Source organism: Chelonoidis abingdonii, chromosome 1, assembly GCF_003597395.2.
Source record: "Chelonoidis abingdonii isolate Lonesome George chromosome 1, CheloAbing_2.0, whole genome shotgun sequence".
Taxonomy (NCBI): Eukaryota; Metazoa; Chordata; order Testudines; family Testudinidae; genus Chelonoidis; species Chelonoidis abingdonii.
The window spans coordinates 15,390,590-15,414,153 of NC_133769.1; the positions used below are offsets into that span (position 1 = coordinate 15,390,590).

At 40.7% G+C, this 23,564-nt stretch overlaps 1 protein-coding gene across 2 annotated transcripts; it reads left to right on the forward strand.

Annotated features, from left to right (window-relative positions):
• The first annotated feature begins 651 nt into the window (after positions 1-651).
• SEC61A2 (SEC61 translocon subunit alpha 2) lies at positions 652-22,544 on the forward strand. Of its 2 annotated transcripts, XM_032798311.2 has the most exons (12): positions 652-788; positions 2,590-2,657; positions 7,286-7,351; positions 11,623-11,701; positions 14,408-14,539; positions 14,684-14,793; positions 15,470-15,623; positions 16,633-16,793; positions 18,474-18,671; positions 18,866-19,057; positions 19,212-19,288; positions 21,437-22,544. In XM_032798311.2, the coding sequence occupies exons 1-12, from the start codon at positions 782-784 to the stop codon at positions 21,621-21,623; spliced, it is 1,431 nt and encodes a 476-aa protein (XP_032654202.1). In that variant the 5' UTR covers positions 652-781; the 3' UTR covers positions 21,624-22,544. The 2 variants fall into 2 exon arrangements, with proteins under 2 accessions (XP_032654202.1, XP_032654203.1); XM_032798312.2 differs by lacking the exons at positions 652-788; positions 2,590-2,657 and adding an exon at positions 6,262-6,882.
• The last annotated feature ends 1,020 nt before the right edge of the window (positions 22,545-23,564 follow it).

The following is a 23,564-nucleotide window of genomic DNA, read 5'->3' on the forward strand; positions in this document are numbered from 1 at the left end:
TGCGGCAGAGCAGGGAACTGAGCCCGGCTGTCCTATGCCCCAGCCTCGCACATCCACCCCCAGGGCCAGCCTTCTGCAGGGGGGCACGGGCCAGGAGGTCTCAGTGTGAACGGCTTCGGGTGACGCGTCAAGACTAAATATCCACGTCTCCCCCGGCCCCCTGACATGGGGGGAACCGGTTGGTGCCTCTCCAGCCTCCCCCTGATCGGGCCCTAGGGGCGTGCACGAGGGGGGAGGGGCAAGCGGTGGCGGGGAGGGAGAGCGAGCGAGCGAGCGAGCTCCGGCTGGAACCAGGACGGGGAGGGGGGGCTCGTTCTGGGGTCAAAGTTAAATTGGACCCTCCCCGCCTGAAGGGGGCGCAGACTTTGACCTCTGACCCGCTGCGGCTCAGACGCCGGGGATGACGCTTTGGGTCCTTTAACATGTTTAGGCGACTTTCCCGTGGCTGAGCCATCTGCCGTGGTCCGCTTAACGGGCCAAGGAATGGGGTCATTTTCGCTGGGTGAAGGGTCGCTCCCGGAAAGGGGCATGGTGCCTGTTGTGCCGGGTCCCGCACCTCCCCCAGATTCCCACACGTACACTGCTCAGCAAGTGGGTGGCCACGGCGCTGCCTGATCCGTTACCGGACCGTAGTGGGAAGGGGTCCTGACTGTACCTGCGTCGCGGAACAGGGCCGGCAGTCACGTGACTGGCAGCGACCGGCGCCTCGGAGCGAGGAGGAGGCTGCAGGGGGAGGGGAAGCCCGGACTCCCCTTGGCCAGGCCGGCCGGCGCCCGCCGCCATGGGCAGTGAGTATCGGGCGGAGAAGCGGGAACCGAGAGGCGGTGATAGAGGAGGCTGGGGGCAGGGGCTACGGGGGGCACGGGCACCGGGCTGGCAGTCTGGGGCGACCTGAGGCGGGGACGGACAGCTCCCCGGGCTCGGCGTCTGGGGCGACCTGAGCGAGGGACACCGGGCCGAGGGCATGAGAAGCCCGGAAGGGGGCAGACTGACAGACACTAGGACGACAGCGACACTAGGATGAGGCGCTTGGGGCAATCCAGGGGGCGGAACAAGCCTTGGCTGCAGAGAGGTGGTACAGGGGAGTTGTGACAGGAGAGGGTGATGAGACTGTGGCTTATAAGGGAGGTATGGGAGGATTGGCCCAGGAGTGACTGTAGAATATGCTGGGAGAAGTTGTGGGTCACCGTGGCCATCAGGGCGTAACTTTGCCTGGCTAACCCACTGGGGAATATGCTTATGGAACTTTCCTGCCCCAGGCAAGGAAAAAGGAACCATCAGGTCTGTGGATCTTTCTGTGGGTTTGTCCAACTTGCTTGTTCGCTGCAGGTCAAGAGGCTTTGCCCACACTAGCCTGAGTGAGGCTTTGCCCTTGCCTGCTGAAGTGCCACCCATAGCCAGTGGGGCCATGCCTGCCATAGTGACACTATGCCTGTACAATAAGACTGGCTGAGATCCGCTGTATGGGAGCCGTGGCCTCGCTCTATGTGTATTGTGTGTTTGTATGCACTGAACACGCTGAAGCAACAAATTGAGAGAAGAATATAGTCTGAAAATTGAAATCTCATTCTGACTGTTTAATTTCCAGATTTCTGTTCGCTATCAGGCCAAAATAATCCAGCTAATCTGTTGGCACCTGTTGGATTTTTTAGTTTTTTCTGGCTTTAGTTTACTGATAATAGAATCATTTCAGCTTTATAAACAAAACATGTTTTTTAATTATCCGTCTTATTATTTCATGGTACCAAGTATTAAAGTGTAAAAGTATAGCCCAATAGATTAGAAAATAAGAAAAGGGATCATCTCAGTTCTGCCTGCATATTTATGGGTGGATGGATTGGTGACTGGATCTTTGCTGATATTTATACCTAATGTGTCTTGTTATAATGCACATACTTTGGAGGCCAAAAAAAAAAGTAATCATTCTTTGCTCTGGAATTTGTTCCAGTTAAAGGGATCATAATATCTAACTTGTTCACTCTTTCTCAGATAGAAATATTAGGCATCAAATGTTAATGGAACTAAAATCCCACACTGCTCTGATTACATCTAGTATTTTAGAGGGTTTAAAATCACAGATGTTTCTTTTAAGTAACTATTTTGGGAAATTCCATTCTATTATATGATTGTGGATGATTTTTTCCCTATGCATGTTTTAGTGTTGTTATAAATCAACGTCTTGTCTCAGTATTTACCTAACTTGGAAAGACAGCAGAGATTCATCTTCAGTTAATGTTTAAGTTCCAGCTCACTGTCATTATTATATATAATACTTTCTTTCATGAGTGTATAAAAATGACACCAAGCCTAAAGTGAAGGGAAAGACCGACCTTCTTAGTAATAACCATTACATTCCATCTCAAACTTTTGCCATGTTCTGTCTTCCGATCAGTGCAAGTCAGGAATTTGCAGGGAGTGGTAAGAGTATGAATTTATTCATGAAACGCATTTTTTTGAATGTCAGACAAGTAGTTAATGTGCATATTTAAAGGGCTGAATCCTAAGTAAGAAAGTGAGTGCTGTAATAAGTAACTGTTCAATATTATTCTGCTTGAAAAACTTATTTTATTTATTTTTTTCTTTAAACAGTTAAATTTTTAGAAGTTATTAAGCCTTTCTGTGCAGTTTTACCTGAAATCCAGAAGCCTGAAAGAAAGGTTAGTGCTGCATTTGATTTTTGGTTGTATTGGGTTAATTCATAGATTGTTATAGGGACCATTGTGATCATCTGAGACTTCCCCAAATTAATTCCTGTCTGAACTATGGCATTTCTTTTAGAAAAACATCTCATGTTAATTTTAAAATTTCCAGTTATGGGGAATTCACACAACCCTTGGTAAATTGTTCCAATGGTTAATACTATCCCTGTTAAAATTTTGCACCTTAATTCTAATCTGAATTTGTCTAGCTTCAACTTCCAGCCAATGGATCTTATACATGTCTCTGTTTGGCTGAAGAGCCCTCTGTCATATGTTCCCCCTCAGTCACTCAGTAGACAGTCGTGAGGGGACTCAACCACTGGGTCCCTGGGTATTTTAAGCCTCCAGAGCCTGAATAGAGCTGAGCCAATACTCCATCTTTGGGGTCCTTAAGTATGCTCTTGGGGTGCAAACCTTCTGTCTAGCACCCCCTCCTGAGAGCTGGAATCAGTTGTTTGGTCGGCACTGACGCCAGGGGCTATTCAGACTGCTCCATACGTTAAGCATACCCACTTCCAGAACTCCACCCAAAGGTGTGAGCCTTCTGGGTTATTGTTTAACTGTGCAAGGAGGCCTGTGGCAAGTATAAATCAGGTAACAGACACTTTGTACAGGATCTAATATCATTGCTGTTTTACTTAACAGATAAAGCATGTGAGTACAGATAATTTAGCAGTGTTCCTCTCTAGCTCACCTTTCCCTAGGGAGTCCTTGTGGTTCCTCAGTATTCAGGGAGGTAGTCAGGTTCCCTAGCCTCATCAGCCCCCTATATGTTGGATTGCTTCTTCCCCCTCTTGAGCTGGAGAAAATTGTCACCATAGATGCTCCCTTTTTTTATAATCTTCCAGTCTATTCTGTTGTGTGTGCCCCTCAACAGGTGACCAGAAACCCTTACCAGGTTTGTGGCCAGGCTTCCTTTGCCTTTGAGTTCAGACTTGAAAAAATGGTTTGCCCTAGGCAGCAGCCATCTCTTTGTCATGTAAATGGACAATCCTCAAAATTTAACAAATCTGTTGATGGCTGCATGCCAGCACATCTCAGGAATTATAGTTCAAGATGGAGGTTAAAAGACGGTGGGAATGTAAAGATGGTAAGACCAGCATTACAATCAAATGGAGCGTGCAGTCTGATATAGGTGCTTGCAAAGACTTCATAATCTCACACAGAATATGTAAATTGTCAGTGTCTGTGTGTGTTGTACACTTACCACTTAGACCCTGGAATAGGTAAACCCGAAGTCTCTCACCTTTGGGTGTAATTATAGGAGTGGGTGTATTTAAGCTATGAGGGAGTATAAATGATCTGTACTGAGCCCAAGGGTTGGACAGTGGGTTCCAGCTATTAGGGTGGAACCCCTGGGATGCAGTCTTGGGAGCTGGGGTACCACTGAGCCGCCTGACCCTGGGCTCCCTCTCACACTGTACTGCTGTGACAAGCTACAGAGCCCTCCAGCCTGCACTTGTACCAGCATACATACAGGTAGGGCCATACCCAGCTGCAGTTACATGCAGACTCTCTGACTAGACCCTGCATAGGAAAGCTACAGTTAAGGCAACTCCCAGCTCCCCAGGTATGCACCCCCTCTGGGGCATAAATCCAGAATTGTACTGTCTTGCGCTGCACAGGGAACTGTAAGCATAAGATCACAAAATTTGCTCCCTTCCCTCAGCGTGGAGAGCAGTATGCAACAGCCTTTGCCCTTGAGTTATGATTCCCACCCATTTCATTCCAACTCACTGGTTTAGATAAAGCAAAAACAAGTTTATTAACTACAAAAGATAGATTCTAAGTGATTATAAGTGATATCAAACAGATCAAAGCAGCTTACCTAGCAAATAAACAAAAAATGCAAACTAAGCTTAATATACGAAATAGATTGGATGTGAATAGCAGATTCTCACCCTAAGACATGATACAAGCAGGCTGCAGATTCTTAAGGGGCAAGCTTCACTTGTTTTACAGCTTGGAATCCCCATGTGTTTCATTCACAGGCTAGAAATCATTTTAGTTTGGGTCCAGCACTTCCCTCAGTTCAGTCTTTGTCCCTCAGGTGTTTCCAGGAATCTTCTTGGGTGGAGAGTGAAGAATACCAAATTGTGTCACTCCCTGTCTTATATAGCTTTTACATATGGCGGGAACTCTTTGTTTCAGAGTTCCCAGACTAGTCCATGGAAAAATACTGACATCCCAAGATGAAGTCTAGAGACATGTGGTCTCATCACATATCCGGTAGGGTCATAGCAGCCATTACTCGGAGGCTAGCTGTAGTGTTCTCAGGAAAGCTCCCCAGGTGGGAGATAAGTGTCTCCTAAGGCCTATTGTTTTCTTCCTAACAGCCTATTGCCCTGAATAGGCCCTTCCCCACCCACCGTCTAGACTGAAAGCATCTTGTATAATGGGCGTTACCCCAGTGTAACTACATTTGAAATACATAGTCAGCATTCATAACTTCAGAAACAAAAATGATATATGCATACAAATAGGATAATCATATTCAGCAAATTATAACTTGCCCAATAATACCTCACATGACTTATCTTGTATAAAATACGTTAAGAATTATGCTATAATCGTATCATGATAACATCACTATGAATAATTTGGCGTGCAGTGTCACAAAGGGTCTGTGTCCCAAGAGTGTTCCTAAGGACTCAAAGACTGCGGCAATGACTGGGCACTGGAGGCTTAAAATGTCCAGGAACTCAGCGGCTGGGTTCCCTCTCAGCAGTCTAATGCGTGTCAGAGAGGGGGCGCTTGACTGAATCTGACACCTTCTATTATCAAGTTGATCAAATCAACCCTTTAATTCAGTTTTTTAAGCAAAGCAGATCAAACTCCTTGAGTCTCTCACTTATAAGGCATGTTATCCTTTAATAATTCTCATGACTCTTTTCTCTGAACCCTCTCGAATTTATCAACATCCTTCTTGCATTGTGGACACCTGAACAGGATGCAGTATTCCAGTAGGGGTCACACCAGTGTCAAATAAGAGGTAATATAACCTCCCTACCTGTACTCAGTATTCCCCTGTTTATATAACCAATGGTTGTATTTACCCTTTTGGCCACAACATTAGCCCAATGACCCCCAAGTCTTGGTTCCCAGAATAGAGTCTCCCATCTGGTAAATATGGCCTATGTTTCTTTGCTCCTAGATGTAGAACTTTACATTTGATCACATTAAAATACATATTGTTTACCCTCATCCAGTTTGCCAAGTATCATAGAATCATACAAGATTAGGGTTGGAAGATACCTCAGGAGGTCATCTAGTCCCACCCCTTTCTCAAAGCAGGACTAACCCCAACTAAATCATCCCATCCAGGGCTTTGTCAAGCTGGGCCAGTGATCCAAATTGTTCTGTATCAGTGCCTCTTCATTATTTACTACCCCCAATCTTTGTGTCATCTGCAAACTTTATCAGTAAGGATTTTGTTTTCTTCCAGGTCACTGATCAGTTTCTAATGTGTGTGAAAGTTGCATCCAATCCTTCTGCCATTTAGATCAGTTTTCCCATTGTATTCCATGAGAGCAAGAAATGTGCTTTTCTCTTTCTATGCTTTTCTCTCTTATGAAAAAGCATCATCTGTGAGTCTTGGTTGGATATGTTAATATTGGAAGTAATAACTACTAGTTGTAAACAGATGGATGTGGTTCATATTCCCCCGGTATGCATAGTTAAAATCTGTTTGAACAGGATGTTTTCTAAACTGAGAACTTGACCAGACTGAAAACGCTGTGAGGAGGACATTTAAGTCACTCATTTTGCACCAACTGTAGGTGAGAGAATGTCAAAGCAATGAAGTGTCCAAGCATGTCTGATCAGATAACTGCATGTTATTTCAATACTGGTGGTTGTTTCAGGTGATAGTACCTGGATGACCTTTTTCTGTGTCTGGCCTATGGCCTCAGAAAGCTCATTTCCTTTTTCCTTTATTGTCAGACCATAGCTAAAGAAACTTTTCTTTCTTTTGTGGCTTAAGGGTGTACTGGATGATACAAAGCTGTGTTTTCTTTGATACTGAAGTGTCGCCATAGTCTTGTAGAGCCAGAGGGAAAATGGATTTTAGTTATCACAGGAGGTGCCTTAAAATACGAGTGCAAAAAAGATGGAGGACTACCCTAAACTATTGGAAAAGGTGGTAGGATCCTTGAAGCTAATAATTCTCCCCATTGTTTTTCAGGTATGTTCTGGGAGGTGTGTCCTAGGATGTTCTTTTTTGAGGCCATCGTGTTGCTTTTCTGTCCCAGTCAGTCTTGAATTAATGTATCATAGATGTATAATAAACATTCCACTAATGCCAGTGTAAGTTAGATTGTGTAACTCAACAGTTAGTTTACATATCAGTATTCTTCAGTTATTACATAGGAACTTCACTACTGTCACGTTAGATATATCAGATAACCAGTGTTAATCAGTCAGTGTTAGAAATGTTAGAAATCTGCTGTTATGGTTGAATACTCTGGCTCTGAACTCTACATGAAGTAGCATTTTATGTCATAGAATATTATTATATTATGATTTCTAATATGTAGTGTTAACACAGGTTTGTGATTAATCCACTTATTCTAAATTCTATTTTATAGATCCAGTTCAGAGAGAAAGTACTATGGACAGCTATCACGTTATTCATTTTCTTAGTGTGCTGTCAGGTATGTACCTCTTTACATGCGCATCCCTTTCTCTAAGACATGCAAGAGGATATAATGTTTGTTTTTAACATTGGAGCAGTGAGGATTCCTTGTTTATCTGTACCAGTTCAGTTATTTTATAATTTTACATTAAACATTTAAGTAGTTCTGTCAATGAAACTTGCTCTTGTGAAGTGTCCTTTATTAAAATTCATACTGTTTTCTGCCCCAAAAAATTAACAACTTGTAACACCCCCTAATTTTCAGACCTTAGAAGGGAGTTGTCAACTTGAAATCTAGTCTCATTTGAAAAAGAAGTTAAAAGTAGTTTCAGGTTTCACACCTACCCCAGATTTCCTCTAAAAATTGCACAAAGTTAGTATAAATGGCTATTAAAACTCTTTTTTTTTAACGGTTTTGCAGAGCTTTTAAATTGCACTTTAAAACTCTGATTCTGAAATTGTAGTGTATAAAAAAATCATTCTAGATCCACTGAGTAATGTGTATATTCAAGTGATCCACAAAATACCATCTGTAATTTTTCGAACAGTGAAAGGCTATTTAGAGGTTGAAGGAAGTTTTTTAAAATCGACTTGTTTTCGTTTGGAGAGCGATTAAAATGTTTATCTGAGAGGGAAGAACATGCTATATCAGCACTATCTAGCTGTTAAATGTGTATTGAATAGTGGAAGCTTTACAGTAGTAAAATAGGGAAGAAACAAGTATAGACTGAATTTTCAGTAAGTAGTTTAGTTCAGAAGAATGTAGATTTCAGCCTGACAAGATTCCTGGGACACATCTTTTCCATAATTGAGGTAGGTTTCAAAATTGCTAATACCTCGTCAATAGTGTCCTACTAAATTCATGGTCCATTTTGGTCAATTTTACAGTCATAGGATTTAAAAAATCATAAATGTCATGATTTCAGATATTTAAATCTGATATTTCATGGTGTTGTAACTGTAGGATTCCTGACCCAAAAAGGGACTGTGGGGGAGGAGGGTCTCAAGGCTATTACAAGGGGGTTGTGATATTGCCACCCTTCTGCGTTGCTTCTGGTAGCAGTGCTGCCTTTAGAGCTCCATGGCTGGAGAGTGGCAGCTGTTGACCAGGAGCCCAGCTCTGAAGGCAGCCATGCAAAAATAAGGGCGGCATGGTATGGTATTGCCACCCTTACTTCTGCGCAGCTCCTCGCAAGGCACAGCCTTCAGAGCTGGATGCCTGGCCAGCAGCCACTGCTCTCTGGCCACCCAGCTCTGAAGGCAGCACAGAAGTGAGGATGGCAATACTGCGACCACTGTACCATTACCTTGCGATCCACCACCACAATCCCCTTTTGGGCTGAGACCCCCAATTTGAGAAACACTAGTCTTCCCCATGAAATCTGTATAGTATAGGGTAAAAGTACACGAAAGACCAGATTTCATGGTGGAGACCAGATTTCACAGTCTGCGTTTTTCACAGCCATGAATTTGGTAGGGCCCTACTCATCAAGGGTTAAAGAACTGCTTCCAAAGAGTGGCGTGAGAGAAAAAGCATGACTTCTGAACCAACAAACCAGTCTGTAACAGATGATTTTTATCTGTTAAGCTTTAGAAGATGTGATGACGCATGCAGTTCTCCATCATAGAGAATTATGCAAAACTTATATGTACAGTGGAACCTCAAAGATAATGAACACCAGAGTTATGGACTTACTGGTCCACCAGACACCCTGTGAAACTGAAGTCCTCAATCAGGCAGCAGCACAGACCCAAAAAAAGAGCAAATATTGTACTGTGTCAGGGCTTCAGCCATTGAGGGGTTGGGCTGCAGCCCAGAGGGGGAGGTGTCAGGGCTCCAGCAAGAGTGGTGCTTGGAGCTTCTGACCCAGAGGGGGAGGTGTCAGGGCTCCAGTGGAGGTGCCTCTCAGGATTTCTGACCCTTTGGAGCACCTGGGCTCAGGGCTTTAGACTTGGGGGGAACGCTGGGGTTCGAGGCTTCAGCCCTGTGGCTCTGTTTCTGGTTTCAGCCCTGCGGGGACTCAGGGATTTAGTTATATGGGGAACACCGGTTTCAGCCCCAGTGCTCTCCCTGTAGCTAAAGCCCTGAGTCTCCCTCCGCGCCCCCCAGCTGAAACCAGGAGCAGAGCCATGGGGATGAAGCCCAGATCCCAACATTTCCCATGGGGTTGAAGTCAGAAAAGAGATGTGGGGCTGAAGCCCTGAGTCTCCCGCCAGGAGCCTGGTGGCCTCTAGGATGAGACACCTTCCACCTCCATACCCCTCTCACTGAATCCTACCCCCCCACATTCCCTAGCCCTGCGGCTGCAGTCCCAACTCCCCCGCTGAAGTCCATAACGTCTTGTTGAGAGTTATGGACCATTTCAGAGTTATGGATAACCTCCATTCCTGAGGTATCCATAACTCTGAGGTTCTATTGTAGTCAAAACTTAAAACTGTTTCCTAGTATCTGTAGGGACCAAATTATATATGCACTCACATGGTATCAAGACTGAGAGAACAAGTAACAGTACATGGTGAAGGTGTATAAACCAACGGAGCTCCCCAAACAGTCTGGAAAGTAAGTAGAGTTAAAACAAAGTAATCATTGTTCATGTTGCTTTTAGAATAAGATAATCTGAACCAATAAAAAACAGTTCCAGGTAAAGTAGAACAAAATTCTACATCAAGAGTTCCTGGTCTGCACTGTTAAAACAGCAGCAAGAGAGAGTATGCCTTCTCTCAAAACAGGTTGACTGGGCAACAAAATGGCAGATGAAATTCACATTGGAAAACATAATCCCAGTTATACATATAAAATGTTGGGGTCTAAATTAGCTTTTACCTGTCAAGAAAGAGATCTTGGAGACATTGTGGATAGTTCTCTGAAAACATCCACTCAATATGCAGCAGCAGTCAAAAAAGCGAACAAAATGTTGGGAATCATTAAGAAAAGGATAGATAATAAGACAGAAAATATCATTGCCTCTATATAATTGCATGGTAGGCCCACATCTTGAATACTGCTTGCAGATGTGGTTGCCTCATCTCAAAAAAGATATATTGGAATTGGAAAAGGTTCAGAAAAGGGCAACAAAAATGATTAGGGGCATGGAATGGCTGCCATATGAGAAGAGATTTATAAGACTAGGACTCTTCAGCTTGGAAAAGAGACGACTAAGGGGAGATATGTTTGAGATCTATAAAATCATGACTGGTGTGGAGAAAGTAAATACGTGTTGTTTACTCCTCATAACACACGAACTAGGGGTCACTAAATGAAATTAATAGGCAGTGGATTTAAAACGAACAAAATGAAATATTTTTCCACACAATGCACAGTCAGCCTGTGGATCTTCTTGCTAGGAGATGTTGTGAAGGCCAAGTCTATAACAGGATTCAAAAGAGAAATAGGTAAATTCGTGGAGGATAGGTCCATCAATGGCTATTACCCAGAATGGGCAGAGATGGTGTCCCTAGCCTCTGTTTTCCAGCAACTGGGAATGGGCGACAAGGAATGGATCACTTGATGATTACCTGTTCTGTTCATTCCCTCTGGGGTACCTGGCATTGGCCACTGTTGGAAGACAAGATACTCGGCTAGATGGATCTTTAGTCTGACCCTGTATGGCTGTTCTTCTGTTCTTCTGGCCTATTTGATATATGGTATCAAAACCTGAAAGATGAAGTTAATTTTCATGCTGGTTTTTATTGACTTAAATTCATGATTGTTTCCATTCATGGTACTTTTCATAGTTAAAAGATTTTAAATATTTAATTTCTGTGATTGGAGAATTAATCATTGGCAAAAATATTTGTGTTAGTTTTGTGCTACATCCCTTAATTGCAAGGAAATGCAATATTAGGACCCAAAGGTAAAGTTAAGTTAGCAACTGAATGCTTTCTGTTTTCATTTTCAAATCTGAAAACTTTTTTATAGATATTCATCCAAAGCTCAAACACTCTGATGCAAAAATGTCAGTGAAATACAAAACCAATAGAATTTACTATTTTATTGTCTTTGTAACATGTGAAGACCAGCATATTTAATTTGTATAGGTTATTAGATATGTGTCTCTCATATTGTGCTTTGGGTTTTCTTCAGAGGATTATATTGCTTGTCATATAAATTTTATGCTCTAGTTTTAAAGTCTGAAACATGAAGAATGTTGGAATAAATTATTTTAAGTAACGTATCTATAACCTGAAAGCAGTTCACAATTACTCTTTATAGTATGTATTTGTTTGTACTTTGTGCAGTCTAGCTTTACAGAGAAGTCTAGACATTTAATACTACTCGTATCTTTACAGATACCTTTGTTCGGAATCATGTCATCAGACTCTGCAGATCCTTTTTATTGGATGAGAGTCATTCTTGCATCAAACAGAGGTTAGTAGATTAGTCATCTCTTCACTCTTTTTCTCTCTGGTATTTTATTAATTTCAACAGGTATGATTGACAATTGATAGACATTAGATGATTTTAAAATATTTGATTTCATGGAATCTAGGAGTCAGAGTTAAGTACTTTGTGAGTGTTTAGGACAGATGTAATAGTCTGAATTCATAACATTTTTCAAAAGCCAATATAAATGTCTTCTATTTTGAAACTAGCATAGGAGTTTGGCATCATCTGAGGAGCAAATGAAATTCAGCTTAATGCTCTACTTTTGGAAAGGGTATCTCAAATATGTATGACAGGTAACCTCCCATATGAATACATGGGGCACATTAATGGTTCCCACTTATTGATAATACTAGTTTACACTTTGAGATGCTTGGAGTAGAAGATGATTTATAAATCCTAGTGAATTAAGCCACACACTACAACTGCAGAGTAGATGAGCAAATAATTTCACAGGTCTGGAAACTGAAGATAGAGAAGTTAAGAGCCTTGCTCAGGATCACAGTGCACTGAGACTGAGCTGGGATTAGAACTCCTAGCTCTCAGTTCTTCTCTCAGTCTATCAGATCATACTGCCTCTATTGCTAATTCTTGTTATGTTTTAGTTGGTCGGTATGTGTTCTCAGTCTGCAGCAGTTTAGGTCCCTTATTATTTTTTAAATTAACTTTGCTGATAGTTTTATGTGACAGTATATTAATTCATTGCAAGTGAAAGAAGGGTAATCAAACTTGTAGGGGCTGTCTTTGTTTCTCATTTGCACAGTGCCTGAAGTAATGCTGTCCTGAGCCCCAAGTGATGCCTCTAAATGATACTGCAATGTAAATGTTTGTCTTGCATATATTTTTTTTTTCAGAATATTATCTCATTTTAATCACTTTATATACACACACACACACACACACACACGGTGACTTGATATGGCCTATTTGAATCAAAATTGTAAACTTTTTTGTTCTTCCTCATAATTAAGATTCTGACTATGAAAATAATATAAAATGTTGAACTGACCACATACTAATTTTAGTTCTTTGAAACATTGAGCATTTGGACCAAACAGTTAAACTTGCATCATGCTCGGAAAGGAGAGACTTTCCTATGATTCACTGAAGGATGGATAAACCTTCAAAAAGTCACAATTTATAATGCTGGCTTAGGACCAAATGTGCAATATCTTTGGGAGACCGTACTGAATTATGTTTTAATAGCTTTGGAATCAACTGTATTATAAATGCAGTAAACCTTGGGAAGTGTTCTGAGCTTTAAAGGATCATTTTACACAGTGTGCCAGAGAAGAATGAATTTTTGGGACAACGAAGTTAAAAGGAGTTTCCCAGGAAATCTCTGGGGGGAGGTGTATGTCCCCTGCTGGTTATGTAAGAACTCATCCTTTTGAAGCTTCACCCTGAGGAGAGGACCTTTGTAACAGGTGATCGGCAGACATGAGGACGATATCAAAGGCCCAAACTGTATAAAGGAAAGGATGAATGAGCTAACCGCTGTTATGAACTTGTAACCCCAGAAAACCCTGTGGTGGGATTTGAAGGACCTGCCAGACCCCTTGTTGGAGTTGGGGTGATCTCTAGTAAGCTTATTAGCATGTATGTAGGTCCTTTTATTGTTTTTAATGTTTTCTCTGTAATACTTTCACCTTAAGTAAAATGTGCTCACTTAGAAAGGGCTGTGTGGTAACTTCTAACTGTGTGCAATTATGCTGTGTGTAGCCTCGGAGGAGAAAGCAATGCAGGCCAGCTCATGCAGTCTGACTTGCTGGGTAACTCACACTGTAAGCAGGGAACTGTGCAGTCTGGAAAAACCCTGGTCAGGATGGGGAGAGACATGGTTCTCTACCCAGGAGAGCTGACAGCTGGAGAGCCGGAAGGCTAAAAATAGTTTCAGGAGCAGTTGCCCTGAACTGTTACAGGCTACACTGCAGATATCTATATCTCAGGAGATATTGTTTCAATAGGTAGCATCTTACCCTCAGAGCTGATACTAAATCAATATCCTAGCAGAGAGCTAGGAGCATGGTGGTAATAGATGATACAAAAATCAGAGCATTTTAATAGCCACATGACTTGTTCCTTAAAAGTGTCAATTTAATCCTGCTGTCTTCCACAAATTGTAATGTGGGTAATTACATTCTACCTTCCTAAATGCCTTGTGCACCTTCAGCTAGAAATTCAGTGATTCTCTGATTGGTGAGTGATAAATCATAGTGAGCTTGAGACCTTTCTGATGGTCCACAAAATGGACCAAGCAGTTGAGTGATAGGGCTGACATGAGAGGAGAATCCAGGGGAAGACTTTACCCAGTGAAGAATTCAGTACTGTGAAATACTGGAGAACTAACTACATATCCTGTTCAGCCTCTGTACACACCAGGTTTGGATCATAGTGTTGTTTCACAAAAATGTTTGAAGTGAAAGACTACATATATTTCTCCCACATTGCCTTCAAAACTTCAGATTTTGACACAGCAGTCTTCGTTTTGGAGGAGATAGTGATCTTTTTCTTTTACAACAGTTTGAAACATCACTAGACTGGAAAGTGTTTGACTGAAAGGATATGAAGAATAGGGGGTTATTTATTTATTTATGTATTAATTATTGCAGGTCAGAACCTTTCTAAAGCCCTAATCCTTAGAGGTGCAGGGGTTTGGGATGTGGTTTAATAATTTTTCTTCCTCTTCAGGGACTTTGATGGAGTTAGGTATCTCGCCCATTGTGACATCTGGTTTGATCATGCAGCTGTTAGCTGGTGCCAAGATCATTGAAGTTGGTGATACACCAAAAGACAGAGCTCTTTTCAATGGAGCCCAGAAATGTGAGCATTATTCTGGTTACAATTACTAAACATTTCTATTCTTGGCAAACCAATGTGTATAACTAAAATGCTAGACATGAGGCATCCTTAGTATACTAACTCAGCAGCTGTCTATAAATGAGCATTGCTTTCTTTTTGTTTCAGTGTTTGGGATGATTATAACCATTGGGCAGGCCATTGTGTACGTCATGACTGGGATGTATGGAGATCCTGCTGAAATGGGTGCTGGAATTTGTCTCCTTATCATAATTCAGGTACATAATTAATTCTTCTATGAATAAGGACTTCTGACATTCAGATATAGTATAGATGGACTGAAAATCCTGACCCTTCTCTTACTTCCCCTAACAAACCATTGGCTTTCTTCTCTTTTCCTAAGTGTTCTTAACATTTTAAACAGCACATCCTAAAAGTATGTAATGCATATATGTGAAAGGCATAAAATCTCCCAGAAGGACAAAGATACAAGCAGTGGTTAAATATGCTGAAGATGTTTCAAATAAGTGGGTCATGTTTGATCCCACTTGTCAAAGCTCTTAAGTATTAAAACAGGAGTAGGCGGTTTTGAAAGCAGTGGACACTGTATTTAGGACATTTATGATTAAAGGGTGCAAATCTTATCAAAGCAGTCCATGCACCATGGAAGAAACCAACACATCACTTCTGTGTAGAAAACGTTATTTATTAAACAATGTGACTATTATTGTCAATACTGAAAAGTTATGTAAATATAGCAAGAAGACTCTTGCTCTTAAATTCCTGACCTGCTGACTTTAAATCAGTGTTGAGGGGTTACAAGGGAATAGGACATCTACATTTAATGTTGAATACTCCCACATTATAATGAAAATATAATCAGTAATATTTTAATACTTAAATTCTTGACTGATTTATTCTTGTTTCTGCTTACGCGCATTTCTTTCCCCACAGTTGTTTGTCGCTGGTTTGATTGTGCTGCTGTTAGATGAGCTGCTGCAGAAGGGTTACGGCTTGGGGTCTGGTATTTCTCTCTTTATTGCTACCAACATCTGTGAAACCATTGTCTGGAAGGCCTTTAGTCCCACTACCATTAATACCGGCAGAGGTACATTGCACAGATAACTGTAACAGCACAAGTTTCACTTCATACGTACTAGAAATTAACTTTACTGTACTACAGAGTAGCAGTTAACTATAGAACTGTTGGTTTAGTGAGGTGCTGATTAGCTTTTAACAGTCATTGTCCAAAAATGGAGACTAAACACTGCCGGATCCATAAGAGTAACTTTTTCAAGAACAACAATCCAAAAGTTTGCCTCTGCCACTTTAAATTCTAGTGGTTGCAGTGGAGACATTTTTTTTCTCATAACTCTAATCCTTCTTTGATCTCAGGAATCTGGATTTCCTAGTCTGAATCCTGCGTCTTATTTTTAGCACACTGTGGTGTACAGACAGAAAAGGTAGTGGATTTAGTATTTTCAAAGGAGATGTTTGTGGTACAATTACAGTGTGTGAATAAGACATTCCTGTATTTAGTGTCTCCTCAATACACTCTGAAGTATGTTTGAAGTTTTGGAGAATGGGAATCCCACCTTCAGTTCTCTATCATGCCCTCAGTGTCCATGGCTGCACTGAGAGACCAGCCTTGGCCAAAGAGAAATGCTGCTTCTATCTATTCTGAGAGGTTATCAGATAGTTTGTGTAAACTCCAAATCCTAAGCCAAATTTTACCTTGATTGATTGCATCTCCAGTTTCTGGCATTTTTATTTACTGTGCTTGCTTGCTGCTCCTTTCTACCACTCCTTTTCTCTTCTTCCCCCACTTCTCCCCCCTCCATTAAAAAGGGGGTAGGGAATTGTTTTTGTTACATGGTTGAGAACAATAGGTTTTATCACAAAGGCAGTGTCCTGAATGTCCTGGTATTCTGCTGGCTGGAAAGGGAATTTTACATTATGACATACATATTCTAATAGGACTACAGTAGAACATATCTCATAACACGTGTACAGCACTTTTTCAAATATAAATTAATATCAGACGTTAATTAGAAATTTTTTACTTTAAAATTCAAAGAAAAAAGATGGAGTGGTTTACTCTGGTTTGCTTTCTATAGGAACGGAGTTTGAGGGTGCGGTGATTGCATTATTCCATCTTCTGGCTACACGAACTGACAAAGTCCGTGCTTTGCGGGAGGCTTTCTACCGACAGAACTTGCCCAATCTCATGAATCTGATTGCTACAGTGTTTGTGTTTGCTGTGGTCATATATTTTCAGGTAAATGAAAAGTGCAATCTATAGGGCAATTACTTAATTACAAAAGGAAGAAGGATCCAGACTCTTAATTTATTAGTCTTGCATTGAAAGAACTAATTACAAAAGTTAAAATGGAACAAGTATTTGTCTTATAATTTCAGGGAGTAACAAAGTAAGAATTTTTTTCCTAATATTGTCATTTCACTAACAGACATTTGACATTACAGCTATTTAATTTTATACCCAAAATGACCTGTGGCTGATATTCAGATACATTTTGGTTCTGTTTGTACAGTGGCTAGCACAGTAGGGTCCTGGTCTATAACTGGGGTTCCTAGGCACTGTGACAGTAACAATGATAAATGCTACTACTAATTACATTAGTTACTTGTGAGATCTTCAGCATTGCCATTAAATGCCCCACACACTAATCTTTTCAGCTGAAGTATTTTCATGTGCTGGAAACGAAAAATAAGTTTGCTGCATATCTTAGTGGTTCTGCAGTGTACAGAATACACTTAATACAGCACAGTTTTTTTTTCATGGTTAGCTCTTGAAAGAATATATTCAGTCTCGGACAGAGAGCCATACTTCTCTGTGACATAACTGGTGCAGTTTGTTCCAGAATCTTGGAACTGATGCATAGCTTTTGTCCTGTAAGTTTTCTCTAAATATCCAGCTATGCAATATGCCTTTTTATGTAAATGTTTGATCATATTTAAAAATTGGACACTTATGATTGGGTTTCTGTGAGAGATCAGTTTCAAAAGAATGCCCCCATGTGGAATAAGTGTGATCCAAACTGTAAGAACTGAAATCTGAAATCTCTGGCTGCTAAACAATAGCGTGCCTGTTCAGTCTAGGAGATTAGCTATAGCCAGAAAACAGCAGAATGCTCTGCTTGCAACTATCTTTGGAGGTTGGTTAGGCTTTGTATTAAAAGCTGGTAAGTTTTTTTTGTTTTGTTTTTGTTTTCCCAAATCCTAGTTACGAAATGAGTGCAGTTTAAAAGGGTACTGTTGGGTTTACAGTGGGAAAGGGTTGTGTACAAGAGTTTTTATGGAACCCAGCAATAAGACATTCTAAATATCCTTAAGGTTTTATTTAAATCAGACTTAAACATTATATTTGCAGTAGCACTTAGAGACATTACTAGTTTTGGAGCCCCATGGTACTAGCTCCTGATCAAACACACTCTGTCTGACCCAAATAATTTATAATCCAATTCCCCTCATTACAAGTAGGACAACAATTGTAGCACTGTGTGAACAAGTGAAAATCAGAACGTGAAACTCATCCATTTTTTTAACATTCCAAGTCAAGCAAAATGACATAAATGATAACTAATTTAAGGTGTTACTAAGAGACTAAAAAAGTTCTTAAGTGATTTTAAGCTGTTTGTTTAGGTGAATGAAAATTCTAGGAGAAATGGCATACTAAATAGGACAGCCATGTTACAGTCAGTCATATGACTTAAGTGCATAAATATGACAGTGTAAATATTTGGCTCAATCCAAGGAAGATTGTAGACCACTGTTCTGTTCAGTATTATGGGAAAACAAACAAACAAGTTAGTCCAAAGGCTGTTTATTTCAGTCTTTGCATTCTAGGTTATCTAGTGAATACTGTATCTTAAGAGTGCTGTTGTGACATGCCTTTGGGTTTAGAAATAAATGTAACACTTTCTTAATTCTCTCTTAGGGATTTCGTGTTGATTTACCTATCAAGTCTGCTCGATACCGTGGACAGTACAGTAGCTATCCCATCAAGCTGTTCTATACCTCCAACATTCCTATCATTCTTCAGTCTGCCTTAGTTTCAAACATCTATGTTATTTCCCAGATGTTGTCTGTTCGGTTTAGTGGCAACTTCTTAGTAAACTTACTAGGACAGTGGGCAGTAAGTATCTATCACTTATAAAATAACATTGATAACAAGTATTTTGGTATTTAACAAGGGGAAAGTTTAAATACTAATTTTCTTTAAAGTTCATGTATCTACTGTCTTAATTAAAGGAATCTGAAACCTCCATAAAGTGGGAAAGGAGGAGAGTCCCAGAGATAATGAGTTGCCCTTTTCTTCCTCCCATGTAGGATGTCAGTGGTGGTGGCCCTGCTCGCTCTTACCCAGTTGGTGGTCTCTGCTATTACCTTTCTCCCCCAGAATCCATGGGTGCTATATTTGAGGATCCTGTCCATGTAATTGTTTACATCATTTTTATGTTGGGATCCTGTGCGTTCTTCTCCAAGACATGGATTGAGGTGTCTGGTTCATCAGCAAAAGATGTAAGTGTTCTGATAACTACTCTAAAATACTGTTTTTTAAAATCCTGCCTCTAATTTAGATAACTAGCTTCTGACAGATTATAGCTATTATTCTGTATGACTATCAGCTGGTTATAAAACACTGTGGAAGTCTGACAGAAATGTGTGTCTGCAGGTTGCTAAGCAACTGAAAGAACAGCAAATGGTGATGAGAGGCCACAGGGATACATCGATGGTTCATGAGCTTAATAGGTAAGGAAATGCTGGCTCTCTACAGCAGTTCGCTACAGTACTATGTAATTAACACCTTTAATACATTGGGTCAACCAAAGGTGGAGTCCCCTGCAAAGCCACTCAGATTTGTGCCCAGTGCAAGATGCAGATGCAATTTACTTTTTCACTCTCCTGTGTTCCATACTATGCTGTCATGTTAGTTGGGGAAGGATAGGGCCCAGGCAGACAGGAGGGACAAGGTGTTGATGGAAGAGTTGGGAAAAAATAGATGAAGGGAGGCTTCCTGTTTAAACAGGAGAATGGGGGAATTTGGGATGAGTCCCATGCTTGGCTTTATTAAAGGGGAGACAACCTGATTTCCCAGCTGTCCCAGAGCACTACAGAGCTCTGATATCATGAAGCAGCTCTTCCTCCACAGTATGTGGCACTGGAGCCCAAGCAACAAACATTATGCCTTGTCCCTGATATGGGGGTTAGGGGCTACCTCCATCATGCAGATTTGGCAGCATTGTCTGAATGGGCTCATGTGTTTTAAAAATCAAGGACTGAAGTAAGCAACTTGCATTACAGTTAGTTGGGTTGTGGAATGTTTTCTAGAAAGGTATTGGTGTTGAAAGCTACATTCATTCAGAGTAACTGGAAAGATCATTAGTCTCTTCCATGCTTTAACTGTGGTTCGTGTAGTTATTAGATACTCAAATGTGTGGAAGCATATTTGAAAACTACACTGGATAAAGGCTGGATAATGCACAGTGGTGCTGCCATTGTTGTAAAGACCATTAATGTGTTAGAAATAGGAGTGGAAGCTATTTAGTTAATCGCATTATACAGTGTTCATGTATGTTTTGTAAACCTTGTAGTTATACCTCAGCCTTGTTTTTTCTGATTGGGTCTGCGGCAGCACAATCTGTGGGTGTTTCTGCTGGCAGGTACTTGATTGGAGGCAATTGGCAGCTAATTACTGTGCCCTCTTGCTGATGACTTTCATTGTAATCTTGCCTCTTCCCCCTCTTTCATAGTGAGATCTAGTGCAAAAGAAACAATGTTCTTGTTTGCTAATAGTTAAAAAGTGACTCTGCTGTATGAGTGAGTTTTTGCTCTGTCGAAGATCACACATTAAAATGACTCCAATTAACTGTTTCCTTAAAATCTAGAGAAAAACTTTACCCTCAGGTGTGGACTTTACACTTGTATCCAAGGGCAGAATTTGCCCCAAAATCAATAGCAGGCTTAGCTACTGAAAAGCAGCAGGCTTTGGTCTCTTGTTAGCGTCCCAACAGTTATTTAGCACGTATGTAGCATGCTATGTGTTCAGACTAGTCTGAGAACATAAGAATGACCATACTGAGTCAGACCAGAGGTCCATCAAGCCCAGTATCCTGTCCTCAGACAGTGACCAATGGCAGGTGCCCCAAAGGAAAAGAACAGACAGGTTATCATCAAATGATCCATGCCCTGTCATCCAATCCCAGCTTCTGGCAAACAGAGGCTAGGGACACCATTGATGGATCTATCTTCCATGAATCTATCTAGCTCCCTTTTGAAAACCATCATAGTCCTAGCCTTCACAACACCCTCTGGCAAGGAGTTCGAGGTTGACAGTGCATTGCCTGAAAAAATACTTTCTTGTGTTTGTTTTAAACCTGCTACCTATTAATTTCATTTGGTGGCCCCTTGTTCTTGTATTATGAGGAGTAAATAAGGAAGTGTTATTTACCTCCTCTATACCACCCATGATTTTATAGTCCTCTATCATATCCCCCCTTAGTCGCCGCTTTTCCAAGCTGAAAAGTCCCAGTCTTATTAATCTCACTTCATACAGAAGCCGTTCCATACCCCTAATCATTTTTCCTGCCCTTTTCTGAACCTTTTCCAATTCATATATATGTATTTTTTTTTAACAAACACTAGTCCTTATCACAGTGCTGTAAAGTAGACAAATATTTTTTGTTTAACTTTGTATAGTTAGAGAAACTGACACAAACAGGGGGCAACTTACCAAAACCACAGTAGCCACTGGCAGAGTTGGAATGGAACTCTGAAGTTCCTAATGCCTGAATCTACTCATTCCTGTTGCTACCTTAGTTGGTCACACACAATGATATAGCACAAGCAAAACAAGCCCCTTGGATGGAAAAGGTTAATTGTGAAAACTTTCTGTTTCAGGTACATCCCTACAGCAGCTGCATTTGGTGGCTTGTGTATTGGTGCCCTCTCAGTATTAGCAGACTTTCTTGGAGCCATTGGATCAGGCACTGGGATCCTGCTTGCAGTCACCATTATTTATCAGTATTTTGAAATATTTGTGAAAGAACAGGCTGAAGTTGGAGGAGTGGGTGCTTTATTTTTCTAAATGTCCAAATATTTCATGATTTGCTTGAAAGGGAAAGTATTTTGACAACATGCCTCACTCAGTCCAATAATGCTGTCGTCTTTTTCTTTGTTTTTAAGTGCTAAGTCCCGTTATCATAATGGGCATTGAGCAATGCCTGTGTGCAGCATCAGTACCAGCTGCCTTAAGAATAAAGTTTACATTATCTTGTTTAACTAGATCTAGTGTTGCCTGTAATGCTGGAAATCAGTGCATCTACTTTGCTGTTCAGACACTACAGTGAGATGGTAAAATGTAAGAGTTTGATTAGTAGTAAACATTTTGCACACAATGTTAAGATCTTAAATTGATTTCCCCATTTTTAGTCAAAAAAAACAAACAAACCAGAGTGCAGATTGCCACGTGCCAGTATTCTTGAGCTTATTTAATAAGTTCTTGACAGAATTTATATGTAATCTATATTTTACATGAATTACTTTTTATACTTTAACGTGCATTTCCCCATCATTGTGCTTCAGTATTCCCTATTCATTTGTGTTGTCTCGACTTGGACACCCAACTCCTAGCCATGAGGGTGGACAAACGTTTTACCTGAGATTGCTACTCATCTCACCTGTGAATTGGTTCTGCTGTGAGGGTGCTGTATGTGCAAGGCCCAGAGAGCACTTCCATTCTCAGCCCTGGGCTTCCTGCATGGTAGGTGCAGTCATGCCACCAGGTGGCCTATATCTTTTGTATTTAACAAGTACTTGTGAAAACTGTGCCATTGAAACTTCATATCCACTTTGCTTTTGTGATTCTGAAGGACAGAGGCCTGCTTCCTAAAGCAGTGTTCAGAATCGGGAAATGAGCAATTCCTGTTGAAAAATTATTTATGTTGTAGTTTACAATGGCAATGTAACAAGTATAAACATTAGACAATAAACTTATTTAATTAAATTCTGTTCTTGTCTTCTCTATACAAGTTTTTTCTTTTGTAAAAAAAACCTGTTCACTTAAATGATTTCATCATGGCGAAATTACTTAGTTTGAGTCATAATTAAGCTGAGATTTAAAGTACCTAATTATCCTTGCTGGTATTTCAAAGTAAGATCTGTTAGCTTGTATTCAACACAATGCAAACTACTCTAAGGTCTGTTCTACGCTAAAAAGTTGTCAGCTTCGTCGTTCAGGGGTGTGAAAAATCCATACGCCTAAGCAACATAGTTAAGGCAGCCTAACTTTCAGTGTAGACAGTGGTGTCAATGGAAGAATTCTTTCATCAACCTAGCTACTATCTCTCAAGAGAGGTAGATTACCTATGTTGATGAGAGAATCCTTTCCTAAGCATAGGTAGTGTCTACACAGAAGCACTACATTGGTGCAGTTTTAGCAGTGCTGCTGTAGTGTTTCAAGTGTAGACAATTCTAAGTCTTGGATCCTAACTTCATTAATTTGATTTCCTAAAAGTTAACCAGATGACTTTTTAAACCACTGACTGGCACATCACTTCATAGTCAGTGTGCTGCCTGTGGAAGTTGATGTGGTTTGTGTGGTAATGTCTAAGTTAATAGGGGATTCAAACAAGAAAATGGCAGTCAAGAATGAGAAGTCTCTTGGAAAAATTGCAAGTAGGTACTGCCTCAGGGCTGGAAGTATGCTTTTATCCCTAGCTCTTAACTGTTGGTCAGATGATGAGTGATGAACAGACTGCACTTTTCGTGGGACTCCCTTTAACTATTTTTGTAGAATGGGTAAGTTTTAATTGAATTTTATACTACCTCTCTGCACCTCGCTGTTTTATACAGAACATGGGGTCTAAAACATCCAGTAATATACAAAAAATGTGTATGAACAAAGTTGCTAGATATGTTTTGATATCACTGTCCTCCATTTAGTTTCCTGTAATGTCTGCAGTGTCCCTCCTCCCCCCCCCCTGCACATATTGCATAGTAGTAATAGATGTAAATTGTAAGATATCCA

Bases quoted from the DNA above. Each gene is read 5' to 3' on its own strand.
- SEC61A2 (XM_032798311.2), top strand. The intron at 14,794-15,469 runs GTACATAATTAA...CTTTCCCCACAG, and splicing joins GTCTCCTTATCATAATTCAG to TTGTTTGTCGCTGGTTTGAT. The intron at 19,058-19,211 runs GTAAGTGTTCTG...GTGTGTCTGCAG, and splicing joins CTGGTTCATCAGCAAAAGAT to GTTGCTAAGCAACTGAAAGA.